This window comes from Lolium perenne, chromosome 6, assembly GCF_019359855.2.
Source record: "Lolium perenne isolate Kyuss_39 chromosome 6, Kyuss_2.0, whole genome shotgun sequence".
NCBI classification, from domain to species: Eukaryota; Viridiplantae; Streptophyta; class Magnoliopsida; order Poales; family Poaceae; genus Lolium; species Lolium perenne.
Window position 1 is genome coordinate 26,190,962 of NC_067249.2, and position 20,319 is coordinate 26,211,280.

At 43.9% G+C, this 20,319-nt stretch overlaps 1 protein-coding gene across 1 annotated transcript; it reads left to right on the top strand.

Moving 5' to 3' along the window:
• The first annotated feature begins 6,457 nt into the window (after positions 1-6,457).
• Positions 6,458-20,091, top strand: LOC127308547 (pullulanase 1, chloroplastic). Its single transcript, XM_051339410.2, has 27 exons — positions 6,458-6,801; positions 6,957-7,101; positions 7,192-7,244; positions 7,356-7,464; positions 7,550-7,686; positions 7,775-7,971; positions 8,047-8,196; positions 8,303-8,363; positions 8,457-8,577; positions 11,751-11,841; positions 11,975-12,068; positions 12,282-12,377; positions 12,776-12,916; positions 13,147-13,197; positions 14,653-14,723; positions 14,816-14,908; positions 15,437-15,527; positions 16,126-16,197; positions 16,765-16,890; positions 17,044-17,100; positions 17,487-17,561; positions 18,160-18,248; positions 18,491-18,568; positions 18,723-18,861; positions 19,080-19,189; positions 19,345-19,444; positions 19,762-20,091. The coding sequence occupies exons 1-27, from the start codon at positions 6,550-6,552 to the stop codon at positions 19,867-19,869; spliced, it is 2,907 nt and encodes a 968-aa protein (XP_051195370.1). The 5' UTR covers positions 6,458-6,549; the 3' UTR covers positions 19,870-20,091.
• Positions 20,092-20,319: the final 228 nt, after the last annotated feature.

The following is a 20,319-nucleotide window of genomic DNA, read 5'->3' on the forward strand; positions in this document are numbered from 1 at the left end:
TCACATGCAATTCATATGTGATATGATATGGCCCTTTAGTCTTTGCGCCTTCGATCTTCATCTCCAAAGCACGAACATGATGAAAGATCGAGATGTCGCCTAGAGGGGGGGGGGTGAATAGGCAATTACAAACTCTTGCGGATTTTGTCTTGTAAGAATGCGGAATTAAACTATCGTTTAGTTTACAAGCACAAACCCTAAATATGCTAAGCTCAACTAAGTGTAACAATAGCAACTAGAGCTAAGCAAGATAGGCACAAGATATATGTAGCACAAGTGATAGCAAGATATATATATATACTTCAAGCACGATGGCTATCACAAGGAAAGAGAGCTCGGGTATAGAAATAACCGAGGCACGCGGAGACGAGGATGTATTCCCGTGTTCCCTTGCTTTGCAACAAGGTACGTCACGTTTGGAGGAGTGGAGGTCCCACGAAGGATTCCCCGCGCCACGAAGGCTCACCCTATTCTCCGAACCACACCCACGAAGGATAATGGCCCTTTCCTTATGGTTAGCTTTTCCTCCGCTCCGGAGATGGCAAGCTCCACAACCACTTCACAAGCTCCACGAAGGAGAAGCCCGGGCCCCTTCACAATCTTCCACGAAGAGATCACCGGGACACCAACCAAGCCAACTAGGAGGTCACCCTCCAAGAGTAACAAGCTCACGGTCTCTCACTCGAACAAATCGTGGTGGAGAGCTCAACACTATGCAATGATGCAAAGCAAGAACACCGGAGGTGTTCAAGTCCTTCACACTCAAATCCCACCAAAGCAACGAATGCTAGGATGAGATTGGAGATGAAGAACAAGGGGGAAAGTCAACCAAAGACTCTAAGATCTAGATCCCAAGAGTTTCCCTCACTTAGAGAAGAAATCGATCGGTGGAAGTGTAGATCTAGATCTCCTCTCTCAAATCCTCAAATATGAGCAAGAATGATTGGAGGAATCAAGGGGGAGAGCAAGTTCTTCAAATAGTAGCAATGGAGGAGAGAGAATAGGAAGAACTAACTTGCTCAAGGTGGAAGAAGAGCTATTTATAGCATGGGAGCAAAGAAAACTGTTGGGGGAAAAAGACAGAAAAAACGGGCAGAAAAACGGGCAGAAAAACGGCCCAGCCGGTCACCAGGCCGGCCGACCGGAGCAACAGCCGGCCAGGCCGGTCAGCAGCCCGGTCGGACCGGCCCAGCAACCGGGTGGCAGCAGCATGCGCACCGGGCGGCGGATAGGCGAGGAGCGCGCGGGCGCGTGGGCCGTGCGGGCGGAGGCGGCCCACTGGGCGCCCGGTCGGTCCGAGGAGACGCGGCAGCCGGAGGCGGACCGGGCCTGTGACCGGTCACGGGCCAAAAGGCCACTGGCCGCGGCCCGGATGGCACCAGCGCCGGACCCGGTCACGGACCGGGTGGGCCGGTTGCTGGGCCGGTCGACCGGCTGGCTCCCTCCCCTTTTTCCCTTTTTCTTTTTATTCTTTTCTCATCTTTCCTATTTCTTTAATAACTATTGCTCCCGAACTCCGATTGACATGAAACCAATTTTGTTGGAAAGATAACGACGAATAGAACCCCAACAAAAACTAGAAATATGGAGACTCCTCTCAAAACATTTTAGATGATTTTAGAGAGGGAGTCTCCCACCGTCAAGAACCGGTGAAGACGTCCAAACTCGAAAACGCAATAGAAGATGCATGCGGATTCCGTTTTCGATGAACTTGGGCTTGTTGTAAAGCTAGCAACAAGCTCAAGAACCTCACACAGATAAACACCAAGAAGCAATAAGGATATGCAAAGTATGCAAAGGATTGAGCTCCCTAAGACGATGTGATCAAGTTACCCAACCGAAAGCCCCTCTTAATAGTGCGGCTATGTATCCTATAATCCGGTCTTCCATCAACCACCTTGAGACCGGTAAAAGGAAAACCTATCAAGATCATACCTTTGCCTTGCGCATCCCGCTTGATCTTGATGATAACTCTTCAAGCTCTACACAAGCCGGAATGCCTCACTTGAACAATGTTGCTTCGTGAATACTCACAAATGCTCCCCCATACACCATGATGGGAAAGCTCTATTGATGCACATCTTCACATGTCCATTATCATCAAATGGACGGCAAGCTTCAAGCATGTGATCCACTTGAGATGCTCATCTTGAACTTGCCCGACTTAACCTTGTACCTTCTCATACTCTCATAAGATAGAGCATGGCTAATATTGAGTTCCACATAAGAACTCCATCTTCATTTCTTCTTCTTGATCATATCATATATATATCTTCATACCGATGATCTTGATGCCAATACACACGGTGTATCTTTATCTTCATGGCATCCATACTTGAATCCAACACATGGAATACAAGTAGTACCTATGGAATATTCCTTCATATAAACTCAATGAAAACATTAGTCCATAGGGGTTGTCATTAATTACCAAAACCACACATAGGGGCAATGTACCCTTACACATGATCTCCATCATCAACGGGCATGATCTCCATCATCGTCGGCGTAGCGTCAAGGTCCATGGCGCCGTCTTCATGGTTGTTCATCTCATGTAGCAACTATTACAACTACTTTGAAATACTACTCAACATGAAATTTAAAGACAACCATAAGGCTCCTGCCGGTTGCCACAATACAATAATGATCATCTCATACATATTTATCATCACATCATGGCCATATCACATCACCAAACCCTGCAAAAACAAGTTAGACGTCTCTAATTTGGTTTGCATATTTTACGTGGTTTAGGGTTTTTGAGTAAGATCCAATCTACCTACGAACATGAACCACAACGGTGATACTAGTGTTGTCAATAGAAAGAGTAAATTGAATCTTCACTATGGTGGGAGAGACAGACACCCGCAAAGCCACTTATGCAATACAAGTTGCATGTCGAACGTGGAGCAAGTCTCATGAACGCGGTCATGTAAAGTTAGCCCGAGCCGCTTCATCCCACCATGCCACAAAGATGCAAAGTACTCGAACTAAAGACAACAAAGCATCAATGCCCACAAAACAATTGTGTTCTACTCGTGCAACCAATCTATGCATAGACACGGCTCTGATACCACTGATGGGATTCGTAGCACAGAAAACAAAAATTTTCCTACCGCGAGAACGCAATCCAAGCCAAGATGCAATCTAGAAGATGGGAGCAACGAGGGGATGAACGAGACTAACCCTTGAAGATTTCCAAAGCCTACAAGAGGAGGCTCTCGTTGCTGCGGTAGACGATCACTTGTCGCTTTCAAAAACGCGTAGAAGATCTTGACGGTGCCACAATCGGGCAGCACCTCCGTACTCGGTCACACGTTCGGTGTTGATGACGACGTCCTTCTCCCCGTTCCAGCGGGCAACGGAAGTAGTAGATCCTCCTCGGAATCCCGGCAGCACGACGGCGTGGTGGCGGTGTCGATGGAGATCTCCGGCGGAGCTTCGCTAAGAGTATGCGGGAGATGTGGTGGAGGAGGAGCGCTAGGGTTTGGGAGAGGGGTCTAGGGCGCCGGCCACTTGGGGCTGCGGCCTAGGAGGGCTTAGTGTGGCCGGCCCCTCCCCTATGCCCCTCATTATATAGGTGGAAGCCCCAAGAGTTGTATCTCAAGTCTTCGAATAAGACCCCAACACCAAAACCTACCTTTGGTGGGAAACCTACTCAAGATGGGAGTCCCACTCTAGGTGGGATTTCCACCTTTCCTTGAGGGAGGGTGGCCGGCCACCTCAGGTGGAGCCCACCTGGAACTCCTTCCTTAGGGTTTGGCTGGCCAAGCTTGTGGAGTCCCTCCATAGTGCCTTTCTTCCGAACTTTTCTAGAACCTTCTAGAACCTGCCATAAATGCACCGGATAATTTCCAAACTTGGAATATGACTTCCTATATATGAATCTTATTCTCCGGACCATTCCGGAACTTCTCGTGATGTCCTGGATCCCATCCGAGACTCCGAACAAAACTTCGAACTCCATTCCATATTTCCATATCTACTTAAACGACATCAAACCTTAAGTGTGTCACCCTACGGTTCGTGAACTATGCAGACATGGTTGAGACTTCTCTCCGACCAATAACCAATAGCGGGATCTGGAGATCCATAATGGCTCCCACATATTCAACGATGACTTAGTGATCGAATGAACCATTCACATACAATACCGATTCCCTTTGTCACGCGATATTTTACTTGTCCGAGGTTTGATCATCGGTATCTCTCTATACCTTGTTCAACCTCGTCTCCTGACAAGTACTCTTTACTCGTACCGTGATATATCATCTCTTATGAACCATTCATATGCTTGCAAGCTAATTAGACGACATTCCACCGAGAGGGCCCACAGTATATCTATCCGTCATCGGGATGGACAAATCCCACTGTTGATACATATGCCTCAACTCATACTTTCCGGATACTTAATCCCACCTTTATAACCACCCATTTACGCAATGACGTTTGATGTAATCAAAGTACCTTTCCGGTATAAGTGATTTACATGATCTCATGGTCGAAAGGACTAGGTAACTATGTATCGAAAGCTTATAGCAAATAACTTAATGACGTGATCTTATGCTACGCTTAATTGGGTGTGTCCATTACATCATTCATATAATGACATAACCTTGTTATTAATAACATCCAATGTTCATGATCATGAAACCATGATCATCTATTAATCAACAAGCTAGTTATACAAGAGGCTTACTAGGGACTCCTTGTTGTTTACATAACACACATGTATCAATGTTTCGGTTAATACAATTATAGCATGGTATGAAAACATTATCATAAACTCAAAGATATATTATAATAACCATTTTATTATTACCTCTTGGACATATCTCCAACAAGATGGGCTCCAAAACTGCAGGGGAATCAGATCTGGCATATATTTGTGCAAGACCTCCTAGATAGCTTCTACAACGTCGTCCCTTTAAATCCTTGGCCCTGAACTTCCTTAATACATGAGGTAAGTGGATTCCTTAACTCATTTTTCCCCGATTGTAATCGTAATTATCACTCTTAATTGGAATACTAGGTTGAATGATTGGTGCTGCTGCAGCTTAAGTTGATTTATTTTGGACATAGATTATTGCTCCACATGTCTTATTAATATATGTTTCGATTTGATTTGCAGAACTATAATGCTCAATATCTCATTAGATGTTGCCGAAAAGTTGAGATGATGGATGTGCCCAAGTGGCAAGAGCTAGCACTAGAGCAGATAAATCGCTTGGTGAGCATCTACCTGCCCGTCCACTGTAGTTGTAAATCACACATGTCTATGCCACTATGCATTCAGGTGATTCTTTTGGCATGGTTTGTGAAGAGAGATTTTTCCAGCCCGTACCTTTATCATTCGTGCTTCCCTCCCTAGCATTTCTGCCAATGTGCGTTTGTGTTGTATTTGTGAGAAGAGCTATCTAGAGGAAGAGGCGCACGACTGCACATCTTGCGAGCATATATATATCTAGAGGAAGAGGCGCACAATTTTTTTTAATCTGTACTCTGCAATGACAGTCTCTTTTTTTTTCAAGAATATAGCAGTCTTTTCAAATTTCGAAATCCAAAATTATAGAGCATGTAACAAGTCTCATGTAATTTTTTTGTGGGGAAAGTCCCCATGTAATTATCGTTGTAGATTGTCTACCTTTGATTAATGTAGAATTGATTCAGTCTAACTATTTTGGTTTGTAAATTTGTTATAATTTTTTTTACTACTAGCATTCGCTATCATAGTAGTTGTAAGGATACCTATAAACAATAATCTTTGGACAAGCTACTTCCCATGTACCTTAAAATTTGTATTATGTTAACTGCAATAGAATCATGTGCCTTATAAAAATGGTTGAAACAGATTGACCAGCCATTATGTAAAATATTGCAGCCGATATTGTATTGGAAACACTTTAACATGCAATGTGGTACTATTCTAAGTTTATGCATAGAAATACCTTTCATTTGTAATGATCTGTTTTATACTCCGCCGACATTTTTTTACATGTTCTCATTGCTATCTTAGTGCACACAATTTATCAATCTCATGAAATTGTCTAATTGAGTGTGGTAAATGAAATGTATTAAAAAATATTTCTTATTTGTTTGCCAAATGTAAGGGAAGACTGACCGTCACTTCATTGTACATGCCCTAAGGAGCCAAAGGCCAACGGAACAAAATTTGTATCATACACAAATACGTACATACATTGAATATTAAACTTAACAACTATAAGCTCAATAGAGCCGGACGCACGTTTTTTTGCACTCTTTTGTTTGAGCCTTTCGTGTTTAAGTATCCTTTTCAAATCCAGTCTTACCTCTACTTGTATTCTGAGGTATTCCGAGACTAAAAATACAAATAAATAAATATAATTGCCAGAACGATAAAAGGGGAAACGCCAAAAAGGTATTTTAGGATAAAACAGAAATAAAGTTGGCCCAACAAAATACAAGAGGAAAAGGAAAAAAAAAACAGACTCTTTCTCCTTCCTCCATTCCTCCCCTCAAGAACAGAAATTCTGTTCCTGTCTGAATCCAAAGCCGCATCCATCACAAATGCCAATGCAGGTGCAGATGCTGCTCCACCGCCACCTCAATTCCCCGTTCACCCTACCAATTCCCCCTCGCTCCTCCTCCGCTTCGCCGCGGGGACCGCCGGCAAGGGCGCATTCCGCCCGCGCCGCCGCGCTCGGGACCTGGAGGAGGGCGCCCGCCGCCGCCTTGCCGAGGAAGCCACCCATGGCGGTCGGGGACACCGGCGCCTCCGCCGGCACCGCCGTCGAAAACCAGGCCGCCGAGGCCATCCAGGTGCTCCTCCTCCCCCTCGTCGCCTCCCTCCCGCCGCTTCTTGCCTTACGAATCGTCGCTATGCTGCCCCTTTGTTCCCGCCGAATTGAATAACTGCCCCTAGGGCCCCACCTGGCAGTCACACGGCGAGCTTTCTCTTTTGTGGTTGCTTGCAGGCGTTCATGCCGGACGCCAGGGCCTACTGGGTGACGAGCTCTCTCATCGCCTGGGACGTCAGCGATCAGGAAGCGTCGTCCGTCTGCCTGTACGCCAGCAGAGGCGCCGCGCTGCACCTCTCGCCATCAAATCGCGGCATCCAAGGTAGGCCAAGTTCATAGAATTTCGTCATCAATCACGGTAGAAAGCAAGCTGAACCTGACGTATTGCGAATACATTTGCTGATCTGATTAGGCTATGACTCCAAAGTCGAGCTGCAACCGGAGCACGCCGGGCTCCCAGAGAGTGTAAGACATATATATGTCACTGATTCGATTTCCTCCTGTGCTGTGTGCGGTGTCCAAATGGGGACATTTAATTTATCTACTGAAGCAACAGTCCCAATCCAAAATTTTCAGGTGACCGACAAGTTCCCTTTCATCAGCAGTTACAGAGCCTTCAGAGTTCCGAGCTCTGTCGACGTCGCCAGCCTCGTGAAATGCCAGCTGGTCGTTGCTTCTTTCAGTGGTACATGAAATCTGTAGTAGTCTTTGCTTCCTTTCTGTTCATATATACGGTTGGATACGAACTTCATGGACTTGTTTATGTGCAGCTGACGGGGAACACGCCGATGTTACTGGGCTGCAGCTACCTGGTGTATTGGATGACATGTTTGCGTACACTGGACCGCTTGGTGCGGTTTTCAGCGAGGAAGCTGTGAGCCTGCACCTTTGGGCCCCTACAGCGCAGGTCTGGGTTCTAGTTATCAAGCCTCCTAGGATGTAAAGTGTTATCTCTAGTCCCATGTTTCTGCTCATAGGTAAAGTATTTCATGCAGGATGTGAGTGTGCGCATCTTTGATGGCCCAGTGGGGCCTGTACTGGAGACTTTGCAGCTCAAGGAGTTCAATGGTGTTTGGAGTATTACTGGACCAAGAGACTGGGAAAACCGGTACTATCTGTATGAAGTCGACGTGTATCATCCAAGTAAGGCGTTGGTTGAGAAAGTTTTAGCTGACGATCCTTATGCTAGAGGGTATGTGCCAGTGGTCATCTTATTACTATTATATACACATAGAGGAGGAAGTCACTGTTGTGTTCATTCTATCAGGCTTTCTGCAAATGGTGAGCGGACTTGGTTGGTTGACATTAATTGTGAATCAATGAAGCCACCTTCCTGGGATGAATTGGCAGATGAAAAGCCAAAGCTTGATTCCTTCTCTGACATAACCATCTATGAATTGCATATTCGTGATTTCAGGTAAACTGTGCCGCTTGATTATTTTTGTGGCTTTAAGTTTGTGGGATTTTAAGCGTAGTCATCTGTAAAACTTCAACTCCTTGTTTCCTATGTTTTTTTATTGCAGTGCCCATGACAGTACAGTGGACTGTAACTCTCGAGGAGGGTTTCAGGCATTTACATATCAGGTCACTCAGAGTTAATCTACTAGAAATCGGTATATTTCATAATCTTTTTTCACAAACATGCATCCCGATTGCATTGTGGGTCTTCTGGTGCAGGATTCAGCAGGAATGCAGCACCTACAAAAATTGTCTGATGCTGGTCTGACTCATGTTCATCTGTTGCCAAGCTTTCATTTTGCCGGTGTTGATGACATTAAGAGCAATTGGAAATGTGTTGGTAAAGAAATATTTTTCTCTATCCTTTATCAGACAACAATGCATATTGTTTAGCTTTTGTTAAGTCATTGTTGTACCTTGCATGCTTTTTCTTGTCTTAGATAAAACCCTTGTCAAAATATACAAAATTAGATTCCAAACTACTCAATCTCGTCTAGAGTACTGTGGGTGGGCCTACAGCAGACGATTGCACAAACCATTTACCACCCTCAGATGCACCTAGCCTAGTATGCAAGTGTTTGCCTTAAGTTACTGTTCAGTATTTCCTTTCTTGTTGATGAGAAAAGATTTTTGTTGTCGGAAGTCTTGTGTATTATCTCGCTTTCCTTCTTAATGAGAAGTTGCGCAAAGCTGTTGCACATTCTTTAAAATAACGGCCTAGGAGCAGACAAAAGAACCGCATCCACGCCATCCTTGTCGACGGGCAGACGTTGACGGATCACGCTGACATTGCGGAGGCGGCTTTCATGCACTACGACGGCCTGCTGGGCACTGCTGAAACCCGCGACTGCACGCTCGACTTCGCCCAGCTGATCGAGCCCGCGGCTGGCCTTGATTCCCTCGAGGCCCCCTTCTCCGCCGATGAAATCTGGGGCGCGGTCAAGCGCATGCCGGCCCGCAAGGCACCTGGGCCCGACGGATTCACCGCGGATTTCCTCCGCGCCTGCTGGGGCACCGTCAGGCAGGACGTCGTCGACGTCTTCCAGCAGCTCTACGAGCTGCGCGGTCGAGGCTTCCACCGCCTAAACCAGGCCTTGATGACGCTGTTGCCTAAGCGTGCGGACGCGACTTCCCTTGGCGACTATAGGCCCATCAGCCTTATTCACCTGGTTGCCAAGCTATTCGCAAAGACGCTTTCGCTGCGCCTAGCACCGCGCCTCGACGAGCTGGTTAGCGCCAACCAAAACGCGTTCATCTCCGGCCGCAGCCTGCACGACAACTTCATCTTGGTGAAGCAATCTGCCCGCCTCCTCCACCAGCTCGGGGAGCCCCGCATCCTCCTCAAGCTAGACCTGGCAAAAGCCTTCGATTCCATCTCGTGGCCGTTCCTCCTCGAAGCCCTGCGCCAGTACGGCTTTGGTGATCGCTTCCTGGGCTGGCTTGCGATCCTGCTCACCTCTGCCAGCACGCGGGTCCTAATCAACGGCGAGCCCGGCCCACCCATCTGGCACCGGAGAGGTTTACGGCAGGGAGATCCCCTCTCGCCGCAGCTCTTCGTCCTGGGAGTCGACGCCCTCGGCCGCCTGGTCCAGCGCGCGATCAGCGAAGGCATCCTGCAGCGCCTGCACCCACGACGTCACATCCCGGCGTTTTCGCTATACGCCGATGATGTGGTGCTGTTTTGCTGCCCCACGATGGAGGACGTGACCGCCGTGCGTGAGATCCTGCGGCTGTTTGGCCGCGCGTCCGGGCTCCAGGTCAACTACGCTAAGAGCTCGGCCACCCTCATTCGCTGCGACGAGGGAGCCGTTGCGCCGGCGCTGCACGAGCTTGGCTGCCCCACGGCCGGCCTGCCGCTAACCTACCTAGGCATTCCCCTGACTCTGCGGAGACCAACAACTGCACAACTCCAACCTCTGGTTGAACGCGCCGCTGCTGGCCTCCCCACCTGGAAGGCGAAACTCATGACCAAGGCTGGGCGCGCAACGCTGGTCAAGGCGGTGATCAGCGCCATTCCCATCCACCAGCAGCTGGTGCTTGGACTCCCCAAGAAAACGCTGAAACTCATCGACAAGATCAAGAGGGGTTTCTTGTGGGAGGGTAAGAAGGAAGCCAAAGGTGGAAACTGCCACGTCAACTGGAGCCGGGTCTGCAGGCCCATCTCGTACGGCGGTTTGGGCATACCTGACATGGAGCGGACTGGCCTTGCGCTGCGGCTTCGCTGGCTTTGGCTCTCCCGCACGGACGATCGACGTGCGTGGAGCGACCTTGACCTGCAGTTCACGCCTGAGGAACGAGCGCTGTTCTTCGCCTCCACCACCATGTCGGTTGGGAACGGCCGCGACGCGCTCTTCTGGGAAGACAGGTGGATCGGCGGCCACGCCGTCCGCGAGATCGCGCCAAGCCTATACGGTTGCATCCCCAAGCGCCGGCGCAAGGTCAGGACCGTCGCCGAAGGGCTCCTTGGAAACGCCTGGGCTCAGGACATCCACGGCATCCTCGGCGTGCACGAGATTGGCCAGTACCTGGCGCTCTGGGCTGCCGTCTCGCGCACCACGCTTCGCACCGAGCCCGATAGGCTGGTCTGGAAGTGGACAGCCACTGGTACTTACACTGCCAAGTCTTGCTACCTTGCGCAATTCCATGGCTCCACTGCCTCCAGCTCCTGGAAGCTTAATTGGAAGACTTGGGCGCCGCCGCGGGTCAAGTTTTTTACTTGGCTTGCCTGCATGGATCGCTGCTGGACTGCCCAACGCCTCGCCAGGCGAGGCCTCCAGCACCATCCCCGCTGCCTCCTCTGCGACCAGATGCCTGAGACCATGCACCATCTCCTCCTCGCCTGTCCCTTCTCCCGACAGGTTTGGCACGAGGTGTTGGCTCGCCTCCGCATGACCTGTCAGCCGCCAGACAGCAACGACGCCTCCATCGACGAGTGGTGGCGCAAGGCCAGGCAGATGACCGCTAAGCCTATGCGCAAAGGACTGGACTCCTTCACCCTGTTGACGCCTTGGATGCTCTGGAAGCACCGCAACTCTTGCGTGTTTGACAGAACTCAGCCCTCGGTGCGAGACTTGGTCCAGGAGATCTTTGATGAGGCTCATCTTTGGGCTAGGGCCGGCGCGAAGGGCATTAGGGTAGTGCTTCCGACGACCTGGGACGTGCACTGAGTCACTTCCTGTACCTGTACCCCGCCTCCTAGGAGGCTTGTAAAACTCTCTATCTTTTCAATGAAATGAAACGCAAAAGTCTTTTGCGTTTTCTCGAAAAAAATAACGGCCTAGGATATTAAAAAAATCAGACATATAGAGTTTTTAATTATAAAAATACACGTCTTTTGAGTTCAGTTTGTACTTTCTAGACATCTCTCATTTCCTTGTTAGATAGATTTTACTTACGACTATTTATAAGTACTTAATGGGTTAGAGTGTAATTCATTTTCATCTGGTGTACTTTGAGTTGAGATATTCGATTATTTCTGCTTGAATCACTGGGGACCTTCATTTACCCTGACAGATGAATGTGAACTAGCGAAATTCCCTCCAGGGTCAGATATGCAAGAAGCTGCAATAGCAGCTATTAAGGAAGAGGACCCTTATAATTGGGGGTATTGATTCCACACACTTATTTTTTCCTCTTAAACCTGACATACACTAATGTGTTATGCTGGTATTAAGATCGCTAGATTTCTTGTTCTTGCGAGTACATTGTTCTTACATATGGTCATATGCATTGTAAAGGTATAACCCTGTGCTCTGGGGGGTTCCAAAAGGAAGCTATGCAAGTAACCCTGATGGCCCGAGTCGCATTATTGAATACCGTCAGATGGTCCAGGTGTGTTTTTCTTTGTAACTCTGCAAGTATGTGACCCTGCTTTGTAAGAGACGATACCAGAAAGAACTATGGAACATTTGGACTAATTCCCACATAATTCATGTGTTCCAAATGAGGCTCCCCAATCAAACAGATCAGCCCAATTGAAGGTTCTATATGTGGTTAGTTCGATGCAGGATACATGTTACTTCTCTGATAAACTTTGGACTGCAGGCACTCAATCGCATAGGTCTTCGTGTTGTTATGGACGTTGTGTACAATCATCTAAACTCAAGTGGCCCTTTCGGTATCACCTCAGTGCTTGACAAGGTTATTACTAGTAATGTTTTGTTCAGTAGTATTGCAACTAAAAGAACAACCATCCTTTTTATTTTTTCTTTGAGTAAGTGTTACAGCGCATCTTTACCATGTTAAAAGTCAACTGAAAGTACTATTCCATTATACTTGGTTCACCGAAGAGCATTTCTGTAACTTATTTAAGTACCACCAGTCATGCTACATTGTGTACGAAGTGAAAGAAATATGTAAAATTCTTGTTTGCAAGAAATGGCAAGTATTAGAACTTTGTTTTCACTGTTCCATCGATGTGTTTGTAGATCCTACAAATACATGTAAACTAAACCGGGTGTTTTCTTCGTTTCTTATGCCTAAAGTTTTGGACCTTTCTAATCTGTCTTCTTTCTTATTTCTTTATGGTTTATTTACAGATCGTTCCTGGATACTACGTTAGAAGGGATATTAAGGGCCAGATTGAGAACAGCGCAGCTATGAACAATACGGCAAGTGAGCATTTCATGGTCGATAGGTTAATTGTCGATGACCTTCTGAACTGGGCAGTAAATTACAAAGTGAGTGGGCAGTGGTACCAGTATTCTAATTATTGGCATTATATTATGATAATACCAGTCATTTCAGACTTAATGGCTCATCCACGCTATGCACAGAAAAATTCATGCATTCATGCATTCATGGCAGAGTCTTGCTTCTTCCATTTCCTTCATCTCTGGACAATTTCATGCTGTTTACTTGCCATTCCTTTTCATCATGCTTTTTAACCAGCATGTAATTTTTGCCTTAGGTTGATGGGTTCAGATTTGATCTTATGGGCCATATCATGAAACGTACCATGGTAAATAAGTTCATATCCTTGCTGAGTTAAATTACGCATGTTGAGTTTTTCTGAGTTAAATCATGCTTCAATAAAGTATCACGAGTACATAGATCATTTCCTGTATCTTACATTCCAGAACTACACACCTTGCCCTCATTTTAGAGAGCGTGCAAGCACAGCTGCACATCTTTTAATTAAGAGAACACACAAATAGATACAAGATCTGGGCAGCAAGTGCCGAGATCAAAGACCACACAACACACGCATGGTTCGCGCAACGGTCAAGTGGAATCGTGCCACCAGCACCCTGCCCGCGTCTTGAAGTCATTTGCTATATTGCGGGATCCTTGCTCACACTCTGGAACACTGCTGTTATGCTGCTTCCAAATGGAGCAAACATTGAGGGCAACTGTGGAGTTAAACCCTTCCTTTTGTTAATGGGTCTGCTCTTGTGCATAATCAGCCACCACTCCTCCAGGGATGGCAGGGCCATGGCCATCCCAACTAAGTGTGAGACCTCAAAGTTGTCGTAACCATGGGCAGCGGATGAAGAGGTGCTCTGCTGTTTCCAGTTCCTGGGAACACATGGGGACGGTGCCATGGCTGGGGGAGACCATGCACCGAAGCCTATGAGCAGTCCACTTGAGGGGTGCATAAGGTCAAGCCAAAGCAAGAGGGGCACCTGAGCCATCCATAGAATTTTGTGACATGGGAATCCAGTGCAGCCAACAAATAAGAACCTGTACGCAGATTGTGCTGAGTACTTCAAGTCCGAAGACCAAAGCCATAAGACCACGTGCGCCTGGCTGGAGATGAGGGTTGCATCATTAACATGGTACTACACACATACCTGCAATTGCCTACATGAGTTTTACTGGTTAGAATTTCACTAAAACAAAAATTTTGTTTGCAATAGTTGAGAGCCAAATTGTTTTTTATAACACCAAAATTTTACAACTTGACTAATACCCTTCCAGCTTGTGCCTTCAACATATTAACACTTCACCTCGAATTCTTTCAGCAATTTCTCATTAAAATGGAAAAAAATGAGGAAATTTCAAGCTCTTAGCTTGGTTACTGATTTTCAAACATTTCCATGGCTTATTGATATATTCAATATTATTCACATTCACTTGTCTATACTTTGCAAGTCAGTCAATTTGGATCATACATTTTTTGTAGTGAACATGCCAGAATCAAACACCATCCTATGAAATTTTAGTATCAAATGTCTAAGATATGCAGCAATGCTGGTTAATTCTGGAAATGGTTTTCATATGTGCATTTATGACTTACTCATTGGCTCACTACTCACTATAACTGCAATTAGAAAGAAAATTAAATAAAAATTTCCTTCTTGTGACTATGTGGCCCACATGGCTGCACAAAATGATTGTACGTAATTGGCTTCCTATATTTTGTTGTCAAGTGCATCGCACTGTGCTGGATAACCTTTTTGTTTAAAAAATACAGATGAGAGCAAAATATGCTCTTCAAAGCCTTACAAGTGATGCACATGGAGTTGATGGTTCAAAAATATACTTGTAAGGACTGAGATTGCTTAGTTTCAGAGTAACCAGTTTCAATGGCAGCAGCAAACATTCTCGGTGTAACAAGGACAATGACATTTCCACAGGTATGGTGAAGGATGGGACTTCGGTGAAGTTGCACGCAATCAACGTGGAATAAATGGATCCCAGCTTAATATGAGTGGAACAGGGATTGGTAGGTAAGTCGAATTTATTACCAACTTACTATTTTCCTAGAGGTGTACAGTTTGATTGTTCTTGCTTTGGTTTATTATTATTTTGGTTCTGTTTATTAGGCTAGGCTCTTTTGCTTTGAGATTTGTTTCTTATGCTTTGCGTCGCCTTGACGCCTTCTTATAATAGAAAATGACACACATTTGGGTGTGTGTTTGAGGAAATAAGCTATTTGCTGTGACTGAGAAGTGAGCACCTTTCAGTTTTGACCAGAAGCGTGTTCCTTCTCGTTTTACATTTAAATTACCCAATTCGTCAACTTTTTAACATACCCTCCAAGCATAACTAGATTCTACATTCAAAAGTAAAATTAAAAGGGGAATTTATGTCTCAACAGTCTCTTGTACTGTCAGAACTTTGAAGCTCTGACTCAAAATACCAGAGTGCAGTAAATACTCTAGTAAATAGGTATCGGTATTTCATTTTGGTGTTGGCTCTATATCAACTCTTTTTTCCATACAACATAGTAATATCCATACCATCATACTTTGCAGCTTCAATGATAGAATGCGGGATGCTATTAATGGGGGCAATCCATTTGGTAATCCACTACAGCAAGGCTTTACTACTGGTCTGTTCTTACAGGTAATCTTAATGTCCTTTACGCCAATGCTCTTCCTGGAAATGAAAGTTAGGATGTGACATTTCTGTAACCAATTTCTTGCTTTCAGCATTCATATGATCACAACAGTATCCTTTTTTCCTCTCTTATTACAGTTTTCCTGAGGTTGGGAATTTCTTTCTGGTTAAGCCATTTTCTGAAACTCATAAGGAGGTTCCTTTTTCTGCAATTAAGTGTTGGCTGTAGCTACTTTAAGGTTCCTAACTTTCTATTAATTGGTGTTGCGCACCATTAGACCTGTGTACCTCAGAGATCATGTACTGACGTGTCATCTATGGATCAGAAAATGTTTGCCAGCTAATAAGTTTTGTAATGGTCTCTGCTAGTATTGAGCCATCCTTACTTCCTTAGTTATGGATTATTTTAGATGTTTATCGAACTACTTGGATACTATTTTTGTGTGCCCTAGCTGGCACCAATAATTTTCTAGACTTCAAGGTCCGAAGTCTCAACGGGGGTTGTTATGCAGAGATGCACTTTACCACATTTATTTAAAATATTTCTAGATTAGTTTCCAGGATTCCATCGTGCTTATTATTCTGTATTTGCCCTTTTGTGTAGCCGAATGGATTTTATCAGGGCAACGAAGCAGATACCAAGGCCGCGCTTGCTACTTATGCTGACCACATACAGGTTGGCTATCAATAATCATGTTCTTAAAAATCTGTCCACTGATTGAAAATTAATTTGTTTTTAACCTATCAATTCAATTGAAAGTGTACGCTGTTGACTTTTTTTCTTGTTGCAAATAAAATATATATAAATAGCCACGGTTAATCAAGTTTCATGAGATAAGTGGAGGACAATACTTTTGTGCTTTTCTTTTCACACCTGTTACTCTATCTCACTATCTGTTCCGTGCAATCCATGGTGAATTTTATTTAGGTGGACACAAAAAACTCCTTTCATCGAAATCAGCTGTTAGATTTGATTTACTGGCAAGAGATCAAACATGAGCAAAACTAAGGAGTTGGAGCTAAGCATTCATTTGGGTACATTTCGAAAAACAAATTGTTTTGGCACAAATGGAGTTCGATGGGGTAGGTCATGTGAAAATGTTAACATTTCAGATAAAAGAAACTGAATAGAATTAAATGTTATTAGTTTTCTCCCTATCAAGTTTTCCATGCAAAATGAAATAATTTCTCCTTAGTAAGTTTGTCAGGCAAGATGGTATATTTTTTTTTGTACTTTTTTCAGATTGGACTTGCTGGTAATCTGAGGGATTATGTACTAATATCTCATACTGGAGAAGCTAAGAAGGGATCAGAAATTTACACTTTTGATGGATTACCAGTCGGCTATACTTCGTCCCCAATAGAAACGGTGTGGTTATTTTTCTTTTGTATTTTCCAAAATAATATGTTTTCTGGCTTGCATGGTTCTAATGTTCGGTACACGGTTGAACTTTTTGTCCCAGATCTTTAATGTACTGCCACCAGTCATTTACTAAAATACACGCTGCTCTGTACATTTCAGATAAACTATGTTTCTGCTCATGACAATGAGACTCTGTTTGACGTTATCAGTCTAAAGGTATGGCATGTATCCTGTTATATAAATAACTTCTGGTACACCTCTTTCATCAGTTATTACGGTCTAGTAATCATTGCTTTTTCTTTTCATGTTTTATAAAAAATGAAAAATTACAAAACAGACTAGCATGGATTTCCTAACATCTATTTTAATACAGTACTCTATAATTTTAATTGGTAACATCACTTGCTGAAATTAGTTTATCCTCTGGAAATCAAACTTTGCATTCACAAAGCAACTATTTAATTCTTGTGATGATACACTTTTACTTTTGAATAAAAAATGCTCATTAGTTTTTTTCCGCAAAGATGAGCTTGATATTTCATTTCTCAAACCTCGCACACTATTGAATTCTTGAACTGTTTTTTGTGTTGTTGTTTATACAGACCCTGACTGATATCTCAGTTGATGAGAGATGCAGGATAAATCTTTTAGCCTCCAGCATGATGGCACTATCTCAGGTTTGTATGTAAACAGAATATGGATCATAAAACCTATAATTTTCCGGTGTTCACAGAACTGTGATCGTATAGGAATAGGTGACCAAATCAGTCAGTTTCCCCAGAAATAAGTTACTGAATCAAAGTAAAATGGTCAATATGGCAAGACTGATCTAGTAGCTCAAGTGACTAACCTAGTGGATTGCATGGAGTCACTAAATGATCAGGGAATCTAATCTTAGTTTCATTTGTTCTCTTAGCATAATTAATATATTCAGGACGAGGACTCTTTTGCTAGGATGTTTATTCTAAGTAATACCAGAAATTAAAATTGATAGCAATCTGCATTTTGATAATCCAACCGATCAGAAATTAAAATTGGCAGCAATCTACATTTTGATAATCCAACCAACACATGCACTATGATTTGACGTGATTTTGTGTTGTTCAGATTTTATCCTATCTTTTCTTCTGATTAAGTACATTTTTCCCAATATGGGAAAGAATATAGTAATTTATAATTTAATGCAAATAATTAAAAAATAGTGTACTTTCATACATGAGCTATAACTTGAATTTTTGGGCTAGAGTCCTCAATTTTGTTAACTTGTCCTTTCAGGGAATACCCTTTTTCCATGCTGGTGACGAGATACTGAGATCCAAGTCCATCGATCGAGATTCATATAATTCTGGTGATTGGTTTAACAAGTAATAAACTGCCCTTTGTACCTTGATGAGAACATCAGTTCTTCTCATAAGCTAAAACGATTATCTTTTCCAAGAGAGGAAATCAATTAAAAAATCCTTGAAAAATAATGATTATGACCATACATCTTTGCCGTATACGAAGAATAGTTCAAGGGAAAGTAGTACTTCCCTAGCATCTTTAACTGCTTTTTTTTAACATCTTTAACTGCATGGTGAGGTTCTGTTTTCTTCCTCTTGTTAAGGCTTGATTTTTCCTATGAAACAAACAATTGGGGTGTTGGGCTTCCTCCAAGTGAAAAGAATGAAGATAATTGGCCCCTGTAAGTTTCTTAACTTTTGCATATTTTGTTGCCATTATTGTATTTTTCATATATTTGGCCATGTCCTTTTGATAAACTAAAGAACTTAAATGAATGCTTCCCATTTTTATCTTTTTATAAACATGCATTTGATAGTTTGGAAACAATTTTGCAGGATAAAACCAAGGTTGGAAAATCCATTTTTCAAACCTGCCAAAAGACACATTCTTGCTGTCCTAGAAAGTTTTGTTGACATCCTGAAGATCAGATACTCATCTCCACTTTTTCGTCTAAGTACAGCAAGTGACACTAAGGTACATGTACACTTCATATCTTTGCTAGCAAATTAGTATGGACTCTACTTTCAGACCACTGAAGGGCTATAATGTAGACAATCTTTTTCTTTTTCTCTTTTTTCCTTTTTCTTTTTAAAGGATGGGTAAACAATCTGTCGTTCTCGATCTACATGTCAAGCAATGTTTATCGAAATGAGCTATTGTGTAGATCTGACTGCATTCCTGTCATATTTCAGCAAAGGGTTCAGTTTCACAACACAGGGCCCTCCGCGATCCCAGGTGTTATTGTTATGAGCATCGAAGATGCACGAAATGATAGTCCTCAGATGGCTCAGCTAGATGCCAAGTAAGTAGCACCGATGTAATTATCATTTGCATAAAGATCTATTCTTGCAAGATAAACAAAAGATGCAGTCACAGTAGTTTCTGGACCTCAATGTCTGGTAGGAGAAGCCCTTGATGTTCTGTGTTGTTGATCTAACAACCAATCACTTTCTGCAGCTTCTCTTATGTCGTGGTCGTCTTCAATGTATGTCCGCATGAAGTATCCATGGATATCCCTGCCCTTGCTTCGATGGCACTGGAGTTGCATCCAGTGCAGGTAACTGTTCCAAGTTGTTTTCGACCTGAGAGATATTCAATTGTTACAGCACTGAACTACTGAGCACTGTTAAATCCCCATAGTTGTGAGTTTCAGTCTTAGAACCAATGAAATCAACAACCTAGAACAGAGTTTTAGTCGTAATCTCGTTAAAGCAGAACATCTGGACACTATTCAGTCTGCAAATTCCAAGGATCAAAACCACTGATGTACTTCATAGTTCTGAGTTTCAGTCTCCTAAAACCAATGGAACATCAATAGAAAAGTTGTGGAAATGGTAGAAGAGTTATAAAACACTAACAAACTGTTTCTTTCAGGTGAATTCATCAGATGCATTAGTGAGGCAGTCTGCATACGAGGCGGCGACAGGCCAGTTCACCGTACCCAGAAGAACCGCATCAGTGTTTGTCGAACCTCGGTGCTGATTCCTTTCCTTGGGTGAAGAACAAGCTCAGTTTGGCACCGAAGTAAATAAATAGATGAAGAATAAGAGAGGGGATGTACTACTGCTGTCAGAGTACATTTCTGAAGAAATAAACTGGAGAATAATAAGCTGTCATGGCATGGCTTTGTTTCTTATCCGTTTTGTGTTATACTGAATATTGAAACCAAAATACATATAATGAAACCATAAGATTTGTACCCCATGTTTACTCTGCATTTAATTTGCTTACTTTTTGGTCGTTCACAGCTAGCTACATCAATCTTCAATCGACCATAATGCTGGCCAAAAAGGAAGAAAAAAAAATGCAAAGTGAAGAAGCTTAATTGTGTAGTACGTTAGCTTCCACTGAACACGAATAGTACTCTCCAGCCCTAAGTCATGACGATTGATCTGACAAAAGAAAAGGGACAGTTTGAGGGAGGACATGGAA